Here is a 21,651-nt window from a genome sequence, read left to right as displayed (position 1 = left end):
GCCCTACTATATCCATCAGCTCTACTTTCTAACTGTACACTCATCTTCATTTAGTCAATGAGAGCAGTGATTTCCTTATCCCACCTCAAAACTCATCATCTGCCATAGCATGGATAGTAAAGCACTGATTGCCAAGCACAGGACTGTGCCTAACCGACCAGGATTTAGCTTGCCACCGTCTCCCTCAGTCACCAGCTGTGATCCTCCACCTCGTTTTACCAGCTGAAAACTTAATAGCTATCCGTTGTTCTATACATGTTCTTATCTTGGGATAACAAGGCCCTAGTTTCATTGCTCTCTCATTGTTACTCCTGCTATATAAATGTTAAGTAACAATAAGGCATAAGGGGTAGTTTCTGGACTTTGCTGCTGAAATATCTCCTTATGACAGAAGATGAAGATGTGGTAAAGTTATATTTGAGATCAGGATTATCACCTGTTCTCATGAATATGAAACAGATAAATATATACATCTGACCTCAGTTTATACTGTCTTTGAGACTCTGTAAACAAAATGCATAACAAGTAATGGAAAGAAATGTTTATATATAGTATGTATATACATGCATATATGCAAATACATATTTCTATTTAATTCATATTTTATGCATGATTATGTCTGACTCCACACTTTTCTTCATGCTGTTTGTATTTCCATATGCAAAAGAATCAGTCAGCTTCAGTCCCAGTGGTTCTATTAGTTTTTATCTCCTAACATTTTCTAAAAGTGTCTCCCAGTGGCTTATATAAATAAAAGTAGCATTTTACAGGAACAACAGATTTACACCTTTAATAAGACTGCCTTCCTTTCTGCATGCAAGTCTACAGTGCATGATAAATCAGGTTAAGCAAGCTGCTTATCAAATCTGAGGCCAAACACTTTTTTTTTGAAGAAAACCTTATTTTTCTGAAGAACGTCAAGCTTATTTTCAAAAGGTTAAACTATTGATGGGGAAAATCAATTCCTTTTCCAGCACAGACAATGTCATGCTATATACAACAGCTAAGATAGTTTTTCTCTTTTATTAATTTCACAACCCTTTAGAATTACATTACCTACCTTTTCTTCTTTAGAATCCAGACAGTTACTAGGGACAGCCATGCATGTTCTACTGACTTCAGAAGAGAATAAAAGATTTGTCCAAAAACAAGCTGTCAGAGCAAAGAGAAGAATTTAAAAGATCAGCAAATTGCTATTTTTTAAATAATATCATCTAACTTAGACACTTCATCAGCAAAGAAACTGCAGCTAATTCTGTTCTGACAATAAACAGTTTCCTCAAAGAATCCGAAATAGTAATATATTCCTCCCAAAGAATTAACAGAAGAATGACAATTAATCTTAGGAGAGAATAGGGAAAAGAACAGCTCCTCACAAGTAATAACCTTCCTGAAAAAAAAAAAAAAAAAAGCTTAGAAGTGAACATCCTTATACACACTTTTCTTTACACTTTTATCTCAGTCCAAGTGGTTGTAACAGTTTCTGTCTCCTAACGTTTCCAGGAGGTATCTTGGGCCAAACTCAGGGTAAGTTGACATAAGTGTCCCAGTTATTATGGTATAGGGCATATAAAAGGAGGAAAGAGATCAAGTATGTTGTCAATCTTGCCAGTTCTGGAACAGAATGGCAGTATTATTATTATTGGATTAGCAACCAGCACCCTCATGCCCCATCTCGTATATATCCAAACCAGCAGTTTTGGGACTTAATGATGTGCAGTAAGTTAAGGGAGAGCTCTTGTTCTTTCCTATTGAAGAAGTCCAGTTTAGCATACGTATCTCTACAGTGACATGTAGAGATAATGAAAAACTGACTATCCAGCTCTGCAGCATGCTTCTCCTATAGAACACCTAGCCTATATACTACTGTATTACTATGCAAAGTGAAGCAGTCTTAACAGAAAAAAATAATGAATAGCAGTATGCACACAAACAGAAATAGCTTTTGTCTCTAGAATAGCCTACCAGTTTAAACGCTCTCCAAGGCTTCTGTGCCAAATACAAAAATCTGCTCCCAGTTCTCTAATAAACAAGTGCTCCCAAAACAGATAAAAAGCAGATTCTTTTCTGGAAGAAGTATGAGCGAGCCACCCTGCATCTCAAAAATATTTCCAACTGAAACTACTCAGCAAAGAGAATGCACTGCAAATAATTGCTAAATAAGCAAATGCATATTTTTGATGACTGTCTGCCCCCAAAAACCCACTCAGTTCTAATATGAAACACATAATACTGAAAAATAGTAAGTACATACTTTTCAATCAGCCACAGTTCAAGTTTGGGATGCAGTATTTGGCCAAAATCTGAACAGCAGAACTATTTCAAAAGATACACAACAAAACTCAAAATATCGGGGAATTTCTTTCTCTGTTCAATTTCCTCTTTCTAAACTCTGATTTTCATGGCACTATATTCCCAATGTGAGCAAATGAGAAGTTTTACATGGAAGGAAGCTTACCCAAGTGCATTAGAGGGAACTCACGAGCCTAGGCAAAGCATTTGCGGAAGGTAAATAACAGGTGTTATTTCTTCCTTCTTATTTAACTACCACTGCGTGTGGTGCGGCTCTGCCTACGGCGCCCTACCGAACCGAGCCGCACAGCGCTCGCTGCCGCCCTGCCCCGAGCGGGCGCCGCACCCTTGCGGAGGGGGAGCTCCACCGCCTTCCCCGTGGCACTCGGCCAAGGCTGTTACCCGCCCCGTCACAGCTCCCTAGCTCAGGCCCGCGACGGCGCGCTCGCACAAGCGCAGGCGGTTACAACGCCGCAGCGCACGGCGCGGGAAGGCTGCGCAACGCCACCGGCGCGCGCGGCAGCGGAGGGGCAGCACGGCGGCGCTCCCCCCATGCGCGCCCCCGCTGCCTCGCAGGCCGAGGGACACCCGTGCCTTCAGCCCCGGCAGACGGGGAGAGCGGCGAGGCTCCGGGGACCGCCACGGCCGCCCCGACCGCCCCCTTCCGCGCCACGGCCGCACCCGCGCCCGCCCCCGCTGCGCGCCGCTTCGGGGCAACGGCTTCAGCGCGCACGCGCCGCCGCACAACGCCAACGGCCGCGGCGAGGCGCATGCGCAGCGCACCACCCCGCTCGCGGAAGCCGGCGGCGGGCTCGGGAGCTGTGTGCGGGCGCCCGCGTCCCCCCCTCCCCCCGCGGCGAGGCGTCGCGCGCCCCCCGCGCTGCGCTGCGCTGCGCTGCGCGGGGCGATGGCGGCGCGGCGGCGGCCGGGGCTGCGCTGGGCGCTGGGCGCGGCGCTGGCGGCGAGGCTGGCGCTGGTGCTGTACGGGGCGCGGCAGGACGCGGCGCTGCGGGTGCGCTACACCGACGTCGACTACCGGGTGTTCACGGACGCGGCGCGGCTGGTGGCGGCGGGGCGCTCGCCCTACGCGCGGGCCACCTACCGCTACACGCCGCTGCTCGCCTGGCTCCTCACGCCCAACGCCTGCCTGGCCGAGGCCTCCGGGAAGCTGCTCTTCGTGGCCGCGGACCTGGCGGCCGCCGGCGTGGCCTACCGGGCCCTGCTGCAGCGCGGGGCGGCCGCCGGCCCGGCGTGCGCCTGCTGCGCGGCCGCCTGGCTCTTCAACCCGCTGCCCATGGCCGTGTCCAGCCGGGGCAACGCAGAGGCCCTGGTGGCCCTGCTGGTGCTGGCCACCCTCTACTACGCCGAGGGCGGCAGCGTGGGCAAGGCGGCCGCCTGCTACGGGCTCGCTGTGCACATGAAAATATACCCGCTGACTTACGCGCTGCCACTGGCGCTGCACCTGCAGCGCGGCGGCAGGGCGGCCGCGGGGCACTGCGGAAAAGCCAGGTGTCCCTCGCCAGGACACCTCTGGCAGCTCTTCGTAAACCGCGACGTGCTGCTTTTCGGAATGGTTGCTGGATCTGTGCTGGGCGCCCTGACCGTTGCGTTTTACTGCCTCTACGGCTGGGAGTTTTTGGAGCAGGCCTACCTCTACCACGTGACCAGGAGGGATATCCGGCATAACTTCTCTCCCTATTTCTACATGTTGTATTTAACTGCAGAGAGCAAATGGAGTTCTACCCTTGGGCTCGCAGCCTTCCTGCCCCAGCTGCTGCTTCTCCTGGTTGTGTCCATAGCGTTTTACAGAGACCTTGCCTTCTGTTGTTTCCTACACACTGCCATTTTTGTGAGTTTTAACAAAGTATGCACATCCCAGTACTTTGTTTGGTATCTCTGCCTTTTGCCCCTCATAATACCTAGTATCAGGATGTCATGGCGTCGTGCTGTACTGCTTATCTCTTTGTGGTTTGTTGGACAAGGCCTATGGCTCGCTCCCGCATACTTTCTGGAGTTTAAAGGGTATAACACTTTTTTACTTATATGGTTGGCAGGTTTGCTTTTCCTTTTTATTAATACCTTCATACTCTTTCAGATTATTTCCCATTACCAAAAAGAAGCACAAGTGGCTGAAAAACCCAAACAACAGTAGTAAACAGATAAGCCAAAATCCAGAAGCAGCATCACTGTATAAGGAGGCTTTTCATACCACCAGCACCTTGTTTAATGTCAATGTATGTATGCTATACCAAAGCATATCATATGTAAATGGTCTTTTGTCAGGGCCCTGAGGACACTGATAGGCCTTAATTGCACTGAGCAGGTGTCTGTGACTCCGGCCTTGTCTTTTTGGGATGGACATTGAAAATATGCTGTTGTCTCCCGTCCTGTTTCCAGTCCTGTGTCGTGGATGGACACTGGACCCACCTGTCCTCCAGTCCTGTCTCTGCCCTCGACTCCTGTTGCTCCTGGCTGGACTCCCCTGACTTGCCAGGCCTGGGGCTGTTGATGGACTGTGTTACCAGCACCCAGCTCTGCCTGCCACATCCACATACAGTGGGACTGCACCATGGTCAGTGAGGGCACTGCCCGCGTTGGGCTCATCCTCAGCTCCCGGCTCGTCCTCAGTCATGGAGCAGCCCTGCTTTTGCTCTTCCCTGAAATCCTTCTGGTCTCTTATGTCTCTTTTTGTTTTTATTTTACTTTATTTATTTTTTGAGGACTCTGGCCTCTGTCTAGGAAAACATTATAAAGGGATGTTGGAGTTCAGCAGTCTTGTTGCATGTTAGTAAGGGGGTTTGATTCTGTATCTTTGTTTTTGCAAGGGTTAAACTAATGAATAAATATGAGACAATCACTTAATGTATGTACTCAGATCTTTTTTTTTTTTTCCTCACACTAACATTTTGGTTATGCAGCGTTTGTGACTGTACTCAGTCTTTCTTCAGCAAAGTAGGAAAAATTATTTTTTTGCAGTATTGTTTAATACTTTGAAACTTTGTAATTTAATTGATGATTTGAATACCCTACTTTTTTGCCTTTTCAGTGCTGTTTAAAATTTTGAACAGACTTCCTCCCCTTTCCATTCAGGAAAATCTGTCCAAATACCTGTCTTGGATCACATAAATGTATAAAGTAAAAATATTTGTGTTGCTTGCTGACATGATCTAAAAACAGGCCACTGTTTTAAATTGCAGGCTGACAGTTATTGTGGATATTAATAGTAACTAATGCAAATAGAGTCACAGTATAGATATTTCATATAGTTGCCTGGAAAGGCAACTCTGTCCCCAAAGCACAAGAGTTTATACCAGAAAATACAATTTCTCAGTAGTTCAATGTCTCTGCTATTAAAAGTAAATGAAAAAGAAAGTGAAAGAGGTTGAAGAAGTGAGGCAGTTGCTAGAAGAAAGTAAAGTTTTGAAATAACAAGCTCTGTAATCTGTCAAAATAAGATACTTATTCCCAGATGAGATATGAGAACATGGGGAATGGAGTTTTAGGTGATAGTGAGAGGAGTTGAGAGCAATTTTGGAGTTAATGCTCTTTCTCCTCAAATTTCTCCTAAGTGGACTCAGTCTACACAGCTGTAGATGGGGGAAGAGTCTGGCCATCTATTTTGAAATAAAACCTTAAGTTCAAATAGGCATATGCCAAATTAACCTAATTATTTTCATATTTGCCTCATCTCTTAGTTACAGCCTATCTAGCCTCACAGGGAAGTGAGTTTTTAATATGTAAAGTGGAGCAGAGCTACAAGGCAAAATAACATGAATCCAGTCAGTGGAATTGCTAACACTGTCAATGGAAAAGAATGTGGCCAAGCAAGGCTGCGTTTCAGGTTCGTGCTTGACGTGCTGCCTCTTTGAATCCCGAGGTCTCCTGAGGCCAGCGGTTCCCAGGCTTTCCTACCTACAAATTTTCCTTTCCTGGTTTTAATTCTGCATCTTGGGGTCGAATTGCAGGGTTTGTTCCGTGAATTTTTCCCATTGCTTCTCGGCCCCACTGAGGACGGTGACATCAAAGCAGAGGAGGCCCCTGAGCCACAAGTGATCAGAGCTGAAGAGCGTGTTATCAGCAGGTTTAGCTGTGCCTTTGCTCTGGCCCAGTACAGCCATTCTGAGATTATATTAGGAGGAAGGGTGACTTCCATGCTCAGGCTGGTGGTGGTTTGTTCCACTCCCAAGCTTGACAGGCCTTTTGGTTTTCCTCACCAGCCTTGCTCAGGTACCTCACACAGATTTGACTAGCCTCAGCTTCTCCTGTGTCTTAAGTCCAGTACTCTGATAAGGCAAGCGCATGTAGTTTTAACAACTGTTGTGATTTTTCAGGCAGGTCTTACAGATAGGGCACTGGTTTTCATTCCTTTGACTTTGCCTAGGTTGGAAGGAAGAGAGGTTTCAAGCACCAGCTTGTCTACATCTTCTGTAAGAGGTTTATCAGTAAAAAGACTGGTGGTACTAGCTACATCCACGAATAGTTTAGTTTTTTGTTTAATCGACAAAACATTTTGTATGTGCTCTGTGTGTGTGAACAGAAAGAGGGTCTTGCATCATTTTATTTTCTGAGGTAGAATTATGACATGCCCAGTTAGCTTTTCATAACAAGACTGATGAGGCTTTTCTGCACCAATAGCAAAGCTGCCCATAACAGGAGCCAAGGAGACTTACAGTGAGCTTGCATCTTCCAAAGCATGATTTAGAGCTGTGACTGTGCCCACCCCATCGCAGGGTGCATGCAATAGCTTGCTTTCAGTCACAGGAATCTTTTATTACCTGGTCAACATATTTTCCTGTTGCAAATAGCATGTTTTTCTCCTCCTAAAACAATGCTTTGCATATGTTTAGCAGACCACATTATGCTCTATTCCTACACCTTTCCTCTGCCCTATTTTTTTCCTCCTATTGGAAAAGAAAGTAAATGGATGCCAAAAGGCATTTCCAGTTTCAAAAAGACTGTAGCATTTGGAGCTACTGTGTTCATGACAGTAATGTAATGGGAGGAAGATCTTAGGGAAGAAGAAATTCTTTATGACAAATATGTTCTTGATTCATTAGCAGCTAAATCATTTTGAGGTCTTCAGAAGAGAAGTTCTGTGACCATACAGACTAAAGAGTGCCTTTCAATAAAGTGGCAATACCAGCCCTTCAGTGATGATTTGAAAAAGTTGTGCATAAATAAGTTACAGAAAGGCTTTCATAAAAACTTAGATTCATAGTCATCAATTTAATAATCCAGTATGAGTTCCTCTGTTTACAATTGCCATTTTGTAAGTCAGCTAGTCACCAAAGTGTGTTTGGGATTTAACAATAATTCCATTGGATGGGAGAAATAAACTGAAAGAGATCAACATCAGAGATGCTTAAGTGTTTATGTCTCACAAATCCCTTTTGACAGATAAAGGAAATTGAATAACTTTATTCACTGATATAAACATTAAATCAAAATAATTGTAGCCAAGTGCAGAACAAGTTATAATTCATGACCAAGTCATGGTGATTAATTACAATACGCTTAAAATTTACCAAATCGTCTCCTATGAACATTCTCTACTTTTGCTGGTGTTCAAACTCTTTTGTTTGGAGAAGATATGTCCATTTTCCTCCTGGTAATTAGGAACCAAAGTGACTGAATGCTAGTTCTCATTTCTTGTCATGAGCTTGAAAACTGTAATGCTGTCTGTTTTTAAAAAAACGGTTAAAATGCCCAACAGTTCTGAAGTGTCTTATTTGACCAAATTTTATAGATTGCCCAGAAACCAGCCCTGAAGTGCAAGTGCAATATGTGGAAAGTGGAAGTGAAAAAAAGAAAAGAAGTATCAGGACAGGTAGCATTTTGCCTTGCCTTTTAGAACTTAGCATATAGTCTAGAGGTTGAAACATAAGTTTCAGCATTTAGCATTGATTTCTGTAACACGTATAAATGGGATTACTAAAATAACAAGGCTAACCAAAATGCAATAATTAGCGCTTCATTAAGTGTAAGTATGAGCCTGCTAAATTAGCATCTCTGACATAATAGTCATGTACCTTGGTTTGTATTAAACAACTGCCCTGTCAGTGTCACCAGCACCGTATCGATTCCTTTGATCGTAAGGGCAGTAATTATACTGCCTTATTGTGCCAAACTGAGCACAATAGATTTCTTTTTCAAAGAAGCAGTGTAACTTGAAGCTTTTATATTTAACAACAAAAGGAAAATTCCAATGTTTTATATAATGTTGAAGACTAAATCATCAGGAAATCAATCCTTTTTTTTTAAGCTAAGAAAGAGTCATCTATTTAAAAGGGCTGCATAGAACTCAAAAAGTATACTCTTCATGTAATTCTCAAAGATGGGTTCAGAGTGCATGTCCTTATGTCAGCTTTATCACCAAATAGGTTTATCCTGAACTTTGGACAAAGCAATTACTCGGACTGAAACACAAACACTGATGTAACTTGCTTGCTCAGGAGTGTATTTAAATGTACCATATGCACACATCTAAACATTTACCTGCATGTACACAGGTGTGAAGGAAACTTGTCCCAGTTGAGATACATTTAAATAACATGTTTTTTTAGTGAGCTGACCTCTGCAAAATGGGTTTCTTAAAGGTTTCTCATATTCAGCACCTAAAGGTCATTACTGACTTTTTAAAAAGACTTTAATCACGTAAATCTTGATGTACAGGGTAAGTAAAAGAATATATAGCAAAGATACTGAGTTGCAACAGATGCATTCAAGAACCAACAAATTATGACTATATTTGAATGCACAAATTTCACAAATATTGTGATTTTTATTATAACAACCTGCATTGGTCACATTATTTATGTAGGATATAGCTTCCATCACTAAATGATGAATGATGTAAGAGAACTGCATTTAAGTTAGGAAAAGTGTTGTGAAATTAAAAACTTCTTTTTATTAAGTAGTGCCATTGTTATGTATTTAAATTTAAGTTACTTAAGGAACTTAACATCCATTCCTTTTTTTACAAATGGCATTTGCTATTTAGGCATTTTCTAACATTTTCTAAGCCTCTTTTTCATTGCACACTGTCCAGTTTATGCAGAAAAGATCAAAATTTTTCCTATTTTAGCAACATAAGTTAATAGTAACTCTGTGTCAGTGGAATCGCTCCTATTTCTCTCTTCTGTGTCTGCACACTCCTGCTAAGCTCTTAGCAATACCGAGTTTCTGAACTTGTCGTAGCTTCAATCACCAAACTACGCTCCGAAGATACAAGTTTGCCCATACGATTTTCCATGTCAGTGGGAAGTAGTGTTATCATTATTTTACAATGAGAGATACGAAGCACAGAAAGATTAATTTGTATAAGAAATGCTATCAAAGGCAGTAATAGAAAACTCTAAATCTTCAGATTCCCATTACAGAGCCATAGTGGCGAGACTCTTCTGCCTGGCAGAGGCATTGACTGAGGTTGGGGCCTCTGAAGAAACAAGAGGTTGCTTGTTGGAGGCAACCTTAATGCATGGATAAAGCTTTAACTCCAATCTTTTCTAATTTTTAGAGCTTAACTTTGAACCTTTAACATTATCTTCAGATGAAATTTTTCATATAAGGAAGTAAGTACTCTCTGTATATATTGCAAAAGTAGCTTGCACACAAAGAAATGACAGATAACAGATCCTCACTATTTCATATGGAAAATGATGATAATAAATACCTAAAGGAAATGTCTGTATGTGATTATATATGAAGACAGGACTTTTGCCTTGGAAATCAGCTGAAATGGAGGCAAATTAAAAAGTAAGCCCATACATTGGCATGCACATTACTTGTATGAAAAGTATTCTATCAAAATGTGCTTTCCTTTTATACAACAGGAAGATGAGATTTCAATAACAATTGTCAGGCTGGATAAACATAACTTTGATTCCTTCACATCGTCATAAAGGGTCTATAGGGTGTTATACCCAAAGTAACACTTGCAGAGTTGCACAGGTGTGACTTGCAGTAAGGTGTTAATAAATAATATTGCTGGTATAGCTTGAGAGAATATTACTGAGCAGTCACTTTGAACTCTGCTTTTTGAAAGTTAACTCAAGTAAAAACTGATTTCTACTTCACAATCTAGCAGCTGTGTTAATAGAGATGGTACTGGTTTGACAGTAATTTTCCAGGGAGAGCTGTGGCCCATATGCTTCCATTCCATGTAAAGAACATAAATTTAAATCCCCTGTTGATCTGACAGGCAACATTTTTAATCTGTCCCTTGTCCCTCCCACTGATCCGATAGATTGAGTTAGCCAGGAAACAGGCTCAGAAAACGAAGTGAAAAACAAAATATGATTACCCTTCTTTTATTTTCTTTACTGTGAAGTGTGAATATATTGAATAATTAAGATTACCATTTGGCACACTGTCCCATTCGAGCCTGGACCTGGAGTACTTTGTATAAGATATTTCACCCAAGTGCACCTGAGGGAAAACTGACTGAATGGACTGCATGAACTTCTAACAAACGGTAATAAAGCTACTGATAGCACATATTATATGTCAGTGCAAAATTAGCACTATTTTGCTATTTTTTTCTATCATAACGACGATATAATGACTAAAAGGCTAATCCAAAATACCAAATTTTTAAATTCTAGTTTGAAACTTCTCTTACTCAAAGATTTTGGAAGGCATGCATAGCCATAAACTCACTAAAGGAGAACAAATGCCATACTGCATAGCATTAATAATTCATTAATTATTATTTCTGTCCCACAGCTGACATCTTCCTGAAGAAAGTAGCACTTTTTTTAAAAACACAGTTTAGCAGATCACATGAGTAACAAGTACTTCTCCACCTTAAAACTGTGAGATGTATTTGAAAATAGATTTTAATTACCATTAGCACTTCCAAGTTTAGTGTTGGCAACAGCCGGCTTGTTAATTCCAGCAGTACAGGAACTGAAGTTATGACCAATTTTCTTTCATGCTCCAATAAACTGGTTGATTAAGTATAGGAATGTTTGTTGCTGGAAGTGAACCTAATGTTTATTCACTGGAAAGAAATACTGCTTATCTAGGGTCAAAATAATGGGTACAGGATGGAGCAAAGTGATGAAGAAATAAGGACAAAAGTGAGACCCAATAGATCTTCACTACTGTTGTCCCTCTGCCACTAATTTACTGTTAACAAGTGATTTCAACTTGCTATGCTGTTTTCTTCTGCCACTTGTGATTCTTTTATCAGATGAAATTACAAGCTATTCTAGCCCTACTGTGTCTCCTAATCCATACCTGTAACACACTACCATTAAGTGATCGCAGCCTTGTTTGAAGCAGTTGCAAGGATGATTGTTAGGCGATGGTAAACATTTAACAAAAGTCATTTGGTTATTTGATTTTTTTTAAATAGCTTTTTTTGCATAGATTTAAACCTTTCCTGTGGGATGTGTTAGGCTCCCAAACACATTCCAGCATAGCATTAGCATAAGAGGGCAGACGGGTGCTGAAGCTAAATGAAGACCTAGAAGCAGATGAGCAGCACTTATGATAAAAAGCTAGACAATTTTGAAAACTTAGAAAATTTATAGGGTAGTTGATACCACAAGTATATCAGATTTTATTATTACTGGTCTGCTTAGATTGTATTGAGAATTGGAAGTTCATTAGCAAAATGAAACCATAGACAGCTTTGCAGCTGGTATGAATAGTTACTATTGCCTTACCGCATGAACTGTGACAGATAACAGCTGAAGAACTGCCTCTGCATTTTCATAAAACATCCTATATATTATGCTGTTATCCAAGCAAAATTTAATAGTTGTACTGCACTATGATGACAAATTTTAATACTGCATTCAGATACAGATGAAACAGTGAATTATTTCGCATTGGTCTTTCTCCAAAGCTTTCATGAAAACACACGCAGACTACCAAAATGAAATCCAGACCACATGTGGTGTGCCAGGAACAGTTAAAGGGAGCTCTAAATTTGTTTCAGCCTTCCAAGCTCCTAGAACAAGGCTATGCCCCGTGCTGGAGGATATAGGTGGTGGGGATGCAGAGATGCAAACTTCCCCATAGCCTGCCAAAAATAGATTTTTCCATGGTTCTTAAGGCAATCAGATGTTTCCCTAAGCTCCTCAGCTATAACTTATGGCAGCAAACACGGGAAATTGATGCCCCCCTCAACAGGATAAGCATCTGCTAAGGATGTAGGAAGGGCCACTCTTGGGTTACAGGGCCCTTTACCAGGGCATATCAAGGCCTGACAGTGGATGGCTAGATTTACCACTTAATAAAACGGATAATGACTGCCAGGGATGTGTTACTTGATAATATGGGATTCCAAATGCTTTTTATTTCTGGAGATTGTTGTGACTGTATATGCAAAATGAGAAGCATGCAAATAAATATGACTCAGAGTGAGAGGTCAATCTTATTATAGTTCTAATGACAGATACAGAAAGGTCAGAAAGGCTAGAAATAGGTGTCAGTAGAGAAAACGGATGTGAAGATTGAGTGAACTGGTCTTTAAGTAAGAAGTAATTTGGATTTGATCCTAGCCCATGTTTCTATTTTTAACTATGTTCAGAAAAAAAGCTTACACAAAGTACTTTGTGAATTTCATTACACTCTGAATAAACTTTACATCAATCGAAGGCTTGAGTTTTCAGGACTGAGCTCCTTTTGAAAGGCGAAGGTAATGTCTTCAGCTCTCCCCGAAGAGAAATGGGCCTTAGCAGATTCCTTAGGAGTGGAAATGGGTGTTTTTAAGAAACACAAGACATTGAGGATGCTAAGTTACATGGCTCTGAGGACTACTGGACAAATGCACAGAAGACAAATTCATCACAGCCTATTAAATATGAAAGCATCGACTCTTTGGCCTCAAGAATTCTGTAAGCTACAAATCACTGCAAACTCGCGAAGTGTTCTGGGAAAATCTCTCCTCTGTCTAGTTTGCCTCTGCATCTGTTACCGGCCACTTTTGGAGACAGAGTATTTGGCATGACCCTCTACAGCTGTTCCCAGGTTTTAACCACAGAAAATTCCCCAGCAGAGCATCCATGCCATAAAGTATGTTTGGTTGCGCCCTTTCTTTTACACAATTTGAGGTCATACATCAGACACTGTTTCAGTTCTGGGCCTGTGCATCTGCTTGCTCTTTTTTTCAAGAATGGGTGCTACCAGATTGTACCAGTAAGCCACAACAGCTGCTCCTTCCCTTGGCATTTCACAAATGACAATTAGCAACTGGTGACAGATTGATAGGTGAGAAGGTGAGAAAAGAGACAGTCAAAGCTGACAGAACAGACCTGTTTTCGATCAGCGAGATTTTTTAGCTGGCTAGGCAATGAAAAAATAGGTAGATCCAAGCAGTTTATTAGGCCAGGTTGATTCATGCGATCCCTGGAGCATGTCTGCCTTCTCTCCCAAATGCAAACCACAGCTTTCTCATGGGACTTCGTAGGTTCTCCGTAAGGTGGGAGAAAGAAAGGGTGGGAAGAAAACAGAGATAATTTGGCACAACTCCAGCCACCTGTACTGATATAACTTATCTTGCTGCAAAATGCAGAAAAGATCCACCTTTAGTGCTGTACTATTAGTATTTAGGCAGCTGAAACTGTTCTTTCTAAAACTTTTTGTTTTAATAATTTGCTTTTAGCTTCTGAATGATATGTACTGCTGTTTATGATGAAGGTTAACTTAGTGCTAAGGTAAGAAAAAGCAGTGATCATCTACAGAAAACTAAGTGTGACCTTTTATTAGTAAAAAAAAAATATAGGTTACTATGGTTAAAGTAGTAAATATTAGTAGGTTACTTTGTAACAGAAGGTTAAGTACCTACACAGTAGGTAACCTTGCAACACAAGGTGTTTGGCAGATTCTGTGTCTAGAAAACTATTTAAGTTAGGAAAGAGGACTGGGCAGAATTCCCCTCTTGACTGAATTCTGTGGTATAACCAGTGATGAAGAAAGCAAGCCCACTATACATGGTATAGACCAGAACTATTCAAATATCACAGGCCTAATGTGTGACTGCAACTGCTAAAAGACTATTTTTGTAACTGTTTGTTCTTGCTACCCAGACATGCTCTTTCCCAGTGACGCAACTCCTGTCCAAATCCTGAGCAGCTAGATAGATATTTCTTGTATCTGGTGGCTCTGTGTAGTTCTGGCCCTGAAGTCTTTGAATCTGACTGCTCATGTTAATTCACTATGAAAGATTGTCATATATTTTTTTCTGTCATTCATTGCTATTGATTTTATGATGGTCCCCTGAGAATTCAAAGATGCTAAAAGCTATTTGAAATCTTAGTTGCAATCTGGAATGCATTAGTGTTAGGAAAGTTTCTGCCTTTTTTCTAAATCAGAATTCCCAATTTAATTATTATCATTTTAATTTAATTATCAGCACATTTTCTAGTATTTTTTTGCAGGCAGGCTAATTCTAACAACATCTGGATGCCACACAGGACTCTCTCATCCCAACAGGAGCAGAGTTTACTCTGGAAGCTGCCTCCTCCCAGGTTCTGCGTGAGGAGGTTGGAAGCCAGGCAAGAGACATCAAAGGTAAACACTGTGGCTCACAAGATGTTTTAAAATGACATTTTTAAAAACACTAGCCAGCAGTGACATTTTGTCTCTTCACACTACTGTACTTTTTTCTGAAGTTTGGCTTTGATTATGCCTCTAGAAAGAGAAGTGAACTTTTGTTACAGAGTCATTATAGACAATTTACAGTACTGTATAAAAATGTATTTTCATCACAATTCATCAAGGTTAATACTGTATAAATTTAGCAGTCTAGCAAAATCACAAGTAACTTGATCTTTAGTGTTGATTAGTAGTTGACATTCTGTCTAAATTTAATCCTCAGGATAATATAGTCTCAGCTGGGGACTTAGCTGCTTGGAATTTGAGCATTATTTGCAGCTAAATAAAAGCAAAAATGAGGTACTAATACAATTGCATCTTCTTGTCAAGCCAAGGTTTCAGAACTAATTCAGGTGCTTTGACTGCAGGCCAAATTGAAACACTGTTTACAAAGGAATCATGCAGCATTAGTCACTGAACATGCATATTGTTCAGCATCTTAAAGGTCAAATATATTCATGAGAACATATAATCTTATGTGTGCTTGGAAAATGAATATGAAGAAAGTATCTCTTAGAAAAGAAGAGGATCAGAATCAAAAAAACCCTGTGGCTCTCATTTAGATGGGCAACGTGGATGCTATTCCTGGGCTAGGTTCTGCAAAACAATTTCAAGAACACTCATCAAAAATAAAGGGTATACTTCAGCCTTGAGAGTTTAAATAGGTACTATGCTACCATATGGCAGAGCTGCTTTCAAAGCAAATACAGAGTTTTTGCTCTTGTGAGGCACCAGATGGCAAAGAGGTTGGTACCTAGAAGCTGTCACATCTAGATCATCAGTACCAGTCAGTTGAATTGGACAGAAACTAACTTTAAGCTGGTGGCTTTTCAGTAGTTTATATAACACACAAATAACGAGTGTATTTATCTTCCTTTGGAGGATAAATATATATAGGATATCTGATAAATGATACTTGTTCTTGTGCAAACTTGGCAGAGAGATCAAAATTTGATGCAGCAGCAAAGTGAATTACCCCTTTTCACAAGAAGTGATCTTTCCATGTTCAAGGACTCATCAGTATCATGTGTGTATTCTGCATACCGGCTTTAGAGGCAGAGAAAACTGGTCTCTAGCCCTGCTGACCAAGCACCTTCCAAAGCATTACAGCTACTTAAAACAAATACTTCTTGTGTTGTTAGAGCAGGTGGGAAAATACTGATAGCAATAAAAGATAAAACAAAAAGAAGAGGAGAAATATTGTATTATGATTTGTCTCCTAATACAGGCTCTGGAGCAAGCTCTCATAGAAATTCTATGACAAACTGTGACAAGACCTCAGTCAAGCTTTTAAAGCATGTCTACATTTGTGTTTTAGTTCGGAGCAGAAGTGAAGAGAATTCACCCAGTTATCAACATGTATTTTGTGTAGATTTGGGCTGCAGAGTGTTGCTGCTGCTCAGAATCTGGATTTCTTTTGTGTGAAGACCTGCTCCAGATGCCCACCTAGTAACACCAGGCCCTAGGAACAAGTGGCTCCAAATACCTGAGTGGATGCACAGCTGTGAAATTTTCTGGCACATGTGGAACATGCATGCGCTGGAACAGTGCTCCTGAGCCGCCTTGCACACTCTTGTGATATGCCACTGTCCTCCTTGTGTTACTTTAAAAGCATCTGCACTTTCACATTTGCTGTCAGCTGCCAGTGCTCAGCATCGAGACTCAGTCTTGTTTCTTCCACCGAGAAGTCCCCTAATCAGTGTCTTGTTCCTTGTCTGCTCTACACTCTGTTGCTGTCCTGTGTTGATGAACTCTTCTGAAGGACTCGTCTCTCTCACCCTTGTTTCTTTTGTTGCCTCCCTCTTTCCAGCTGCTGCTCTTCCTGCTGGTGAGGGCAGTCATCCACAGCATCCCAGAGGATTCAGCATGGTCACACCTAAGAAGATGACCCTGCTCATCAACCTGTGCTGTGAAGAGGCCAAAAGCTTCGCTAGAGCAGGAAGCCCAGTGGCTACATCAGGAGGTTGGAGGTTCATGACTGCCTGCCTGTGGGGCTGGGTGGCATGCTTAGGAGGTCCGGGGTTGGGGAGGGGGCATAGTATGTTACTTTCCTCTGCATAAGAAGGAAAGGACAGCATAGTGCATGGAGAAATCAAAAATATGTGCGATAGTTTCCTTTCAGAGACCTTCTATCACACACAAAGTTTAGTAATGTAGTGCAGGGGGACAAGACTAGATCTAGTCGGCAGTAAATCCCCCAGCTGTGTATACTGTAGTTACAGGAGCCTCAGCACCAACTGTTTCAATCTGCTTACCTGCTTGTGTTGCACTGCACTATTCACTAATTGTGGCATAGCCTGAAGTGACTGAAAACATTTTCACTTTTAAAAAACCTATGCGTGTATTTTCCATTAACTTGAACAAAAATATACACGAACACTTCAGCATTCAAAACAGGTTTTCCAAGCCCTTTGGAAATCAATACAAGTACAGAAGGATGTTTAAAGGCAGAATTTGGCAAATACATTGGAGCTTTTATAGGATGTCTTTGATGTGCCTCAGTGTGAAGAACTTCCTTTTTCCCAGTAGCCAAGAGCACAGTATCTCAAGTCCAGACCAAAGGCAATAGTGTTAAGGAAATTACACTGTTACTTTTTGACTATTTTGTATTTCTGGATGAATATCTATCACTGTAAGAATGGACTATAAAGTAATTAAGCAGAAAATAGGACAGTGTCTCTGGAATTTCACCCATCCTAAAAAAGAAAAAGAAAACCAAAAATAGACACAGCCTGCTGTTCCTCTCTCTTTCTTGAAAGAAAACATGTTTTCTGAGGGTTCTTTTGCAGTTATGAATTAGGTCTTCCTGTTTGGCCATTTAATGTAAGACAAAAATTAGGCAAGAAAAGAAAAAAAAAGGAAAAAACAAAAAAAATTAGAAATGTGAACAACCTTCTTAATCTTATTTTTCTGGAGTGGAGGGGAAAAAAAAAAGCACTGATCCAAACTGCTTCTGAAAATCTTAGCAGCTAACCTTGCTTTCCCTTATTTCACTAGAGAAAAACTTGTCTTCAGTTCTCACAGATCTACCTTGTACTCACGTCTTGAGGAAGTTTCAGGGCTTCCCATTTGGGTGCCCTATGCAGAAGCCACAGAGATGGCAAATCGTCTCTCGGAGGGACTGAGAACCAAGCAAGTTTTTATTAGTAACTAACTCACCTCTGAATGTGATTGCCGCAGTATACTAGCCGTCTCGGTGTGCGTACGTTGCCCGTTAGCCACATCTCAGCAAAACCTAACGAGACTTAGAGGCTCCCATGTGAAACAGCACACTTACTTATTTTATCTTTATTGCCACCGTAAGTGTGATTACAAGTATTACAATTACAGCTTCACAGAATACAGAGGAGCAAACCGATGACATGGTAAAAGCAATACTTGCGCTTTTTTTACTCAGCAGCCGTTTCAAAGGGAAATGTTAGGCAAATATACCTGAGGAAGAGTTTTAGCCTTTCCTCTTATTCCTTTTATTTCACGTTCTATAACATATCTTTAGTTATCCTAAAAAGGCCCTTGTATTTTCATTTTTCTTGCATTCCTCATTATTTGCTGTACTTTTTTTTTCTTTTGGTCTACTTAAAAATTTAGTCAAAACACACATAAATAGTTACTGTAGATAATTTATCTGAACTTTATTAAAATTCTGCAGGAAATTACAATAATATTGTGGTGTATAAGAGTGGAAAGACATTCACTATTCTATATTTCTAACATGCTTTTCTGAACACAAAAGTAGATCTTAAAATAATATATCCTATTATTATATATGGTTTTATTTCACATAGATAATTAATCTGTCCACATCTTTAAATTCTACCTCGTACTCAAGCTAAGCCCAGCATCTGAATTAACTGTCTTTATACACCTCAGATAAATTTCTGCTTCCTTTAATTCTCCTTCCTTTATTGTGAAACTTCAATACCACCTATGAAATTTTACCTAAGAGTTATTCATTCCACTAAATTATGTCTAAAGTGTGTAATATTTGTTGAAAAAACTTATTAATATTTTATTAAGAAATTTAAATTTCCAGCTTTTATAGGGTTTGTCTATGTTTGTTTTAATGAATACAAATACTTTTTTGACCTTCAAAAGTCATTGAAAATACTGCATTTAAACTTCACCTAAACTGCATCTAAACTGCATCTACATATACTCCTCTGTGTATTTACCATGCACTCATTTAGTAAAAGCCTCACATTCTAGTACCTTGCCTGTGGATATTCTGAAGAAAGTAGCCATAACATTCAACATTGTGTTATGAGGGCCAGCATAAATGAGGGTCACAGCATGGGAGGGAGAACGCTTGTGGGAGCTGTGGAACAGATCGACAGCTGTGGCCACTTACTTCTGAGGACTGTGGCCTCTGTGAGGGTTGCCAGCCTTGCCAGCAGGTGTTGTAAGTACATTTTCACTTGTAAAACATCATTCCCCATGGTTCTGCTCTCCTAAAGGGGTTTATCTGGCCAGGAGGAGATGCTTTGGGAAGCTCTGTCCTGTTGGATCCAGTTGCTCACCTCGATGGTTTTGGAGTGTGTGTTAAAGGTTATCTTACCATACGTTTCACTTGTGACACTAGGGTCCTAGCTACCATGCAAAATACTTGTTCTGCAGTTAAAATTGCTTAAAGGATGCCTACAGGATACAGTTGCTCAGGTCAGAAGTCTGTCTGAGGTGTTACCAAGGCAAGGATGCATGACTCTCTCTGCTCAGAGGGAGCAATGCAGTATGGTCGCAGTGTGGGCTGACACCAGTGTGATCCCGGTAGCCCTGTCAGCAGGTGGGAAGACAGTGCCAACCAGAATGAAGGCAAAGAGGCATGAAAATGCAGTCATCACGCATATGCGCAATGTAGTCTCTGTCAATGACGTTGACAGGGCTACCAGGGCTCAGTGGGCTGATTGCAATATCTGTAATTCCCTGGGGTGCAGACAAGGAGATGAGAGCACCAAACAGCAGTGCATAAACCCATCTGTTGGCCTTACACCTGTGGCCAGATAGACTGGGCATAGGGAGAAGTGCAAGTTTATGTAAACCATGTTTCTGCCCTATTCCTGTGCACAGGTGTGGGGAGTGGAACCACATCACTACTTAGACACAGCTGTGGGAAGGGGGTTATACCTCTGCCTTCTTCAGTTTGTTTGCCTGAAAAGGAATCAAGTGCAGCTGTGGAGCAGATCTGTCTGTGGAAACACATTTGAGCTTGCAGAGGTCTAAGGGGCCATTTCCTCTGCTTGTGCTCAAGGCTGCTCTGCAGTGAATGAGCACACTTTGCATTAAAGCAGATAGTTGATATCTGTGTCAATGCAAGACAACTGAGTCAAGCTGAGCAATTTCACAGCTGTTTCAACATGGTTCCTCCCTGAAAAGCTCAGGCCTCTTTTTCAGTGTAGAAGAAATCAGCTTTACTTGCTGAGAAGAACAAAAGCCTAGAGCTAATCTAAAATAAAGACTTATTTTTAATCAGTTAAGGATCATCATGAACGAGTTGAACAGCTGTCCAGCATGCCCACTACATGAGGAGAATACGTAAATACAGTCTGTGAATGATCAGATCACATGTGTGCAGGTCTGTTTTCCTCTTAGATGACAGTGTATTCCTGCTCAAGATGGGCCCACGGTGACAGGTCCTTAGAGGATGGGAATCTATTTCACAGGCTGGCTAAGGACTCTATTTTTTTATTTCAACAAGAAGTGGTCATGTTTGTAGCACCGTTAAAGAGCCAAGGTTTTAACTTTCTCACTACATATCCCATATAATTCTGAAGACACTATTTACTTGATATAAATGTAAAAATTTTCAGCATATCAGCTCATAACTTCCCGGAGAATGTCAGCAAATTTCCTACCTCCTTCTTCAAATTTAATTCCTACCTACTTTCCCTCTGCCTTTTCTATAAATAAATAAATAAATAAAGCTATTGGAAAATGCTAGTTCCTGTACGTTACTTCAAGCGCCTTCACACTCTGGTCTAGCTTTCAGACCATGCCTGAAATACAAAATTAGCCTTAGCTGATGTGTTTTAAGTAGTTGCAATTTCGCCTTTTAAAATGGAATTTACGTAGGTGTTCAAAAACACTTATTTATTGGATCAACAGTTTTGTATAAAGGATTGTTCCTCCTTGATACTCTCCCTATAGGTGAGCAGCATGGTTTTGGAGAGAACAATTCCTCCTCAAAACACATTCAGCCACATACTGACACTATTCCGGGGAAAGGATCCCCCCAAGCAAGCTAAACCTTCCTGAATGCATAATGCTCTGCCATGAATCAGAGGCTCCAGCATCTATCCAGCATCTCTGGGCATGCTTCTGTCAAGACAGCAAGGTTCGGGTGCTCCTGCAATTCTCATGTCTTAGTGTTTACACCTGTGCTACAGGATTTATTTCTTCATTTTCTACATATGGGAAAGCAGGAGGCAGCAGAAAGCTAGCTACAACAAACTAAATCTCCTGTTCACTTGGAGGCTGAAACTCTGCAAGCAGACCAGGCAAGCAATAGATGATGTAACTGCAACATTTTTTCCATCTGGAAAAATAGATAGTGTTGGTGTCTGTTCAGGCAAAAGTGAAGCTGTCAGCTCAATTAAGACCTGCAAAATCATGAAACCTACAATGCCAAGCATCACTGCCAGATATTTTAGCTGCACAAGCAGACTAGAGAAGTGGAAGCTATTTTTAACCAAGTCCAGTACAAGTAGCATGACTCTGACCACAATGACTCATGCAGCCCTGGAGGTTTCTCACCTGCAG

General features: G+C 41.2%; 2 protein-coding genes across 3 annotated transcripts in view; one reads left to right on the top strand and one right to left on the bottom strand.

The window, feature by feature from the left end:
• Nucleotides 1–2,634, bottom strand: part of RGS7 (regulator of G protein signaling 7) — a 285,010-nt gene extending 282,376 nt beyond the window's left edge. For both annotated transcript variants that reach the window (XM_062573649.1, XM_062573647.1), the window contains exons 1-2: nt 2,459–2,634; nt 1,061–1,152 (exon numbers count right to left, since the gene is read on the bottom strand). In XM_062573649.1, the coding sequence (XP_062429633.1) occupies nt 1,061–1,152; nt 2,459–2,468 (102 nt within the window). In that variant the 5' untranslated portion in view covers nt 2,469–2,634. The remainder of the gene's footprint in view (nt 1–1,060; nt 1,153–2,458) is intronic.
• Nucleotides 2,635–3,220: 586 nt separating this feature from the next.
• Nucleotides 3,221–5,143, top strand: PIGM (phosphatidylinositol glycan anchor biosynthesis class M; the record flags this gene model as incomplete). Its single annotated transcript, XM_062573644.1, has 1 exon — nt 3,221–5,143. A coding segment is annotated over one exon (1,224 nt), but the record flags the coding sequence as incomplete, so codon positions are not given.
• Nucleotides 5,144–21,651: the final 16,508 nt, after the last annotated feature.

The sequence above is a fragment of the Rhea pennata genome, chromosome 3 (assembly GCF_028389875.1).
Source record: "Rhea pennata isolate bPtePen1 chromosome 3, bPtePen1.pri, whole genome shotgun sequence".
NCBI lineage: Eukaryota > Metazoa > Chordata > Aves > Rheiformes > Rheidae > Rhea > Rhea pennata.
This window is presented reverse-complemented; position numbering and strand designations above follow the sequence as displayed.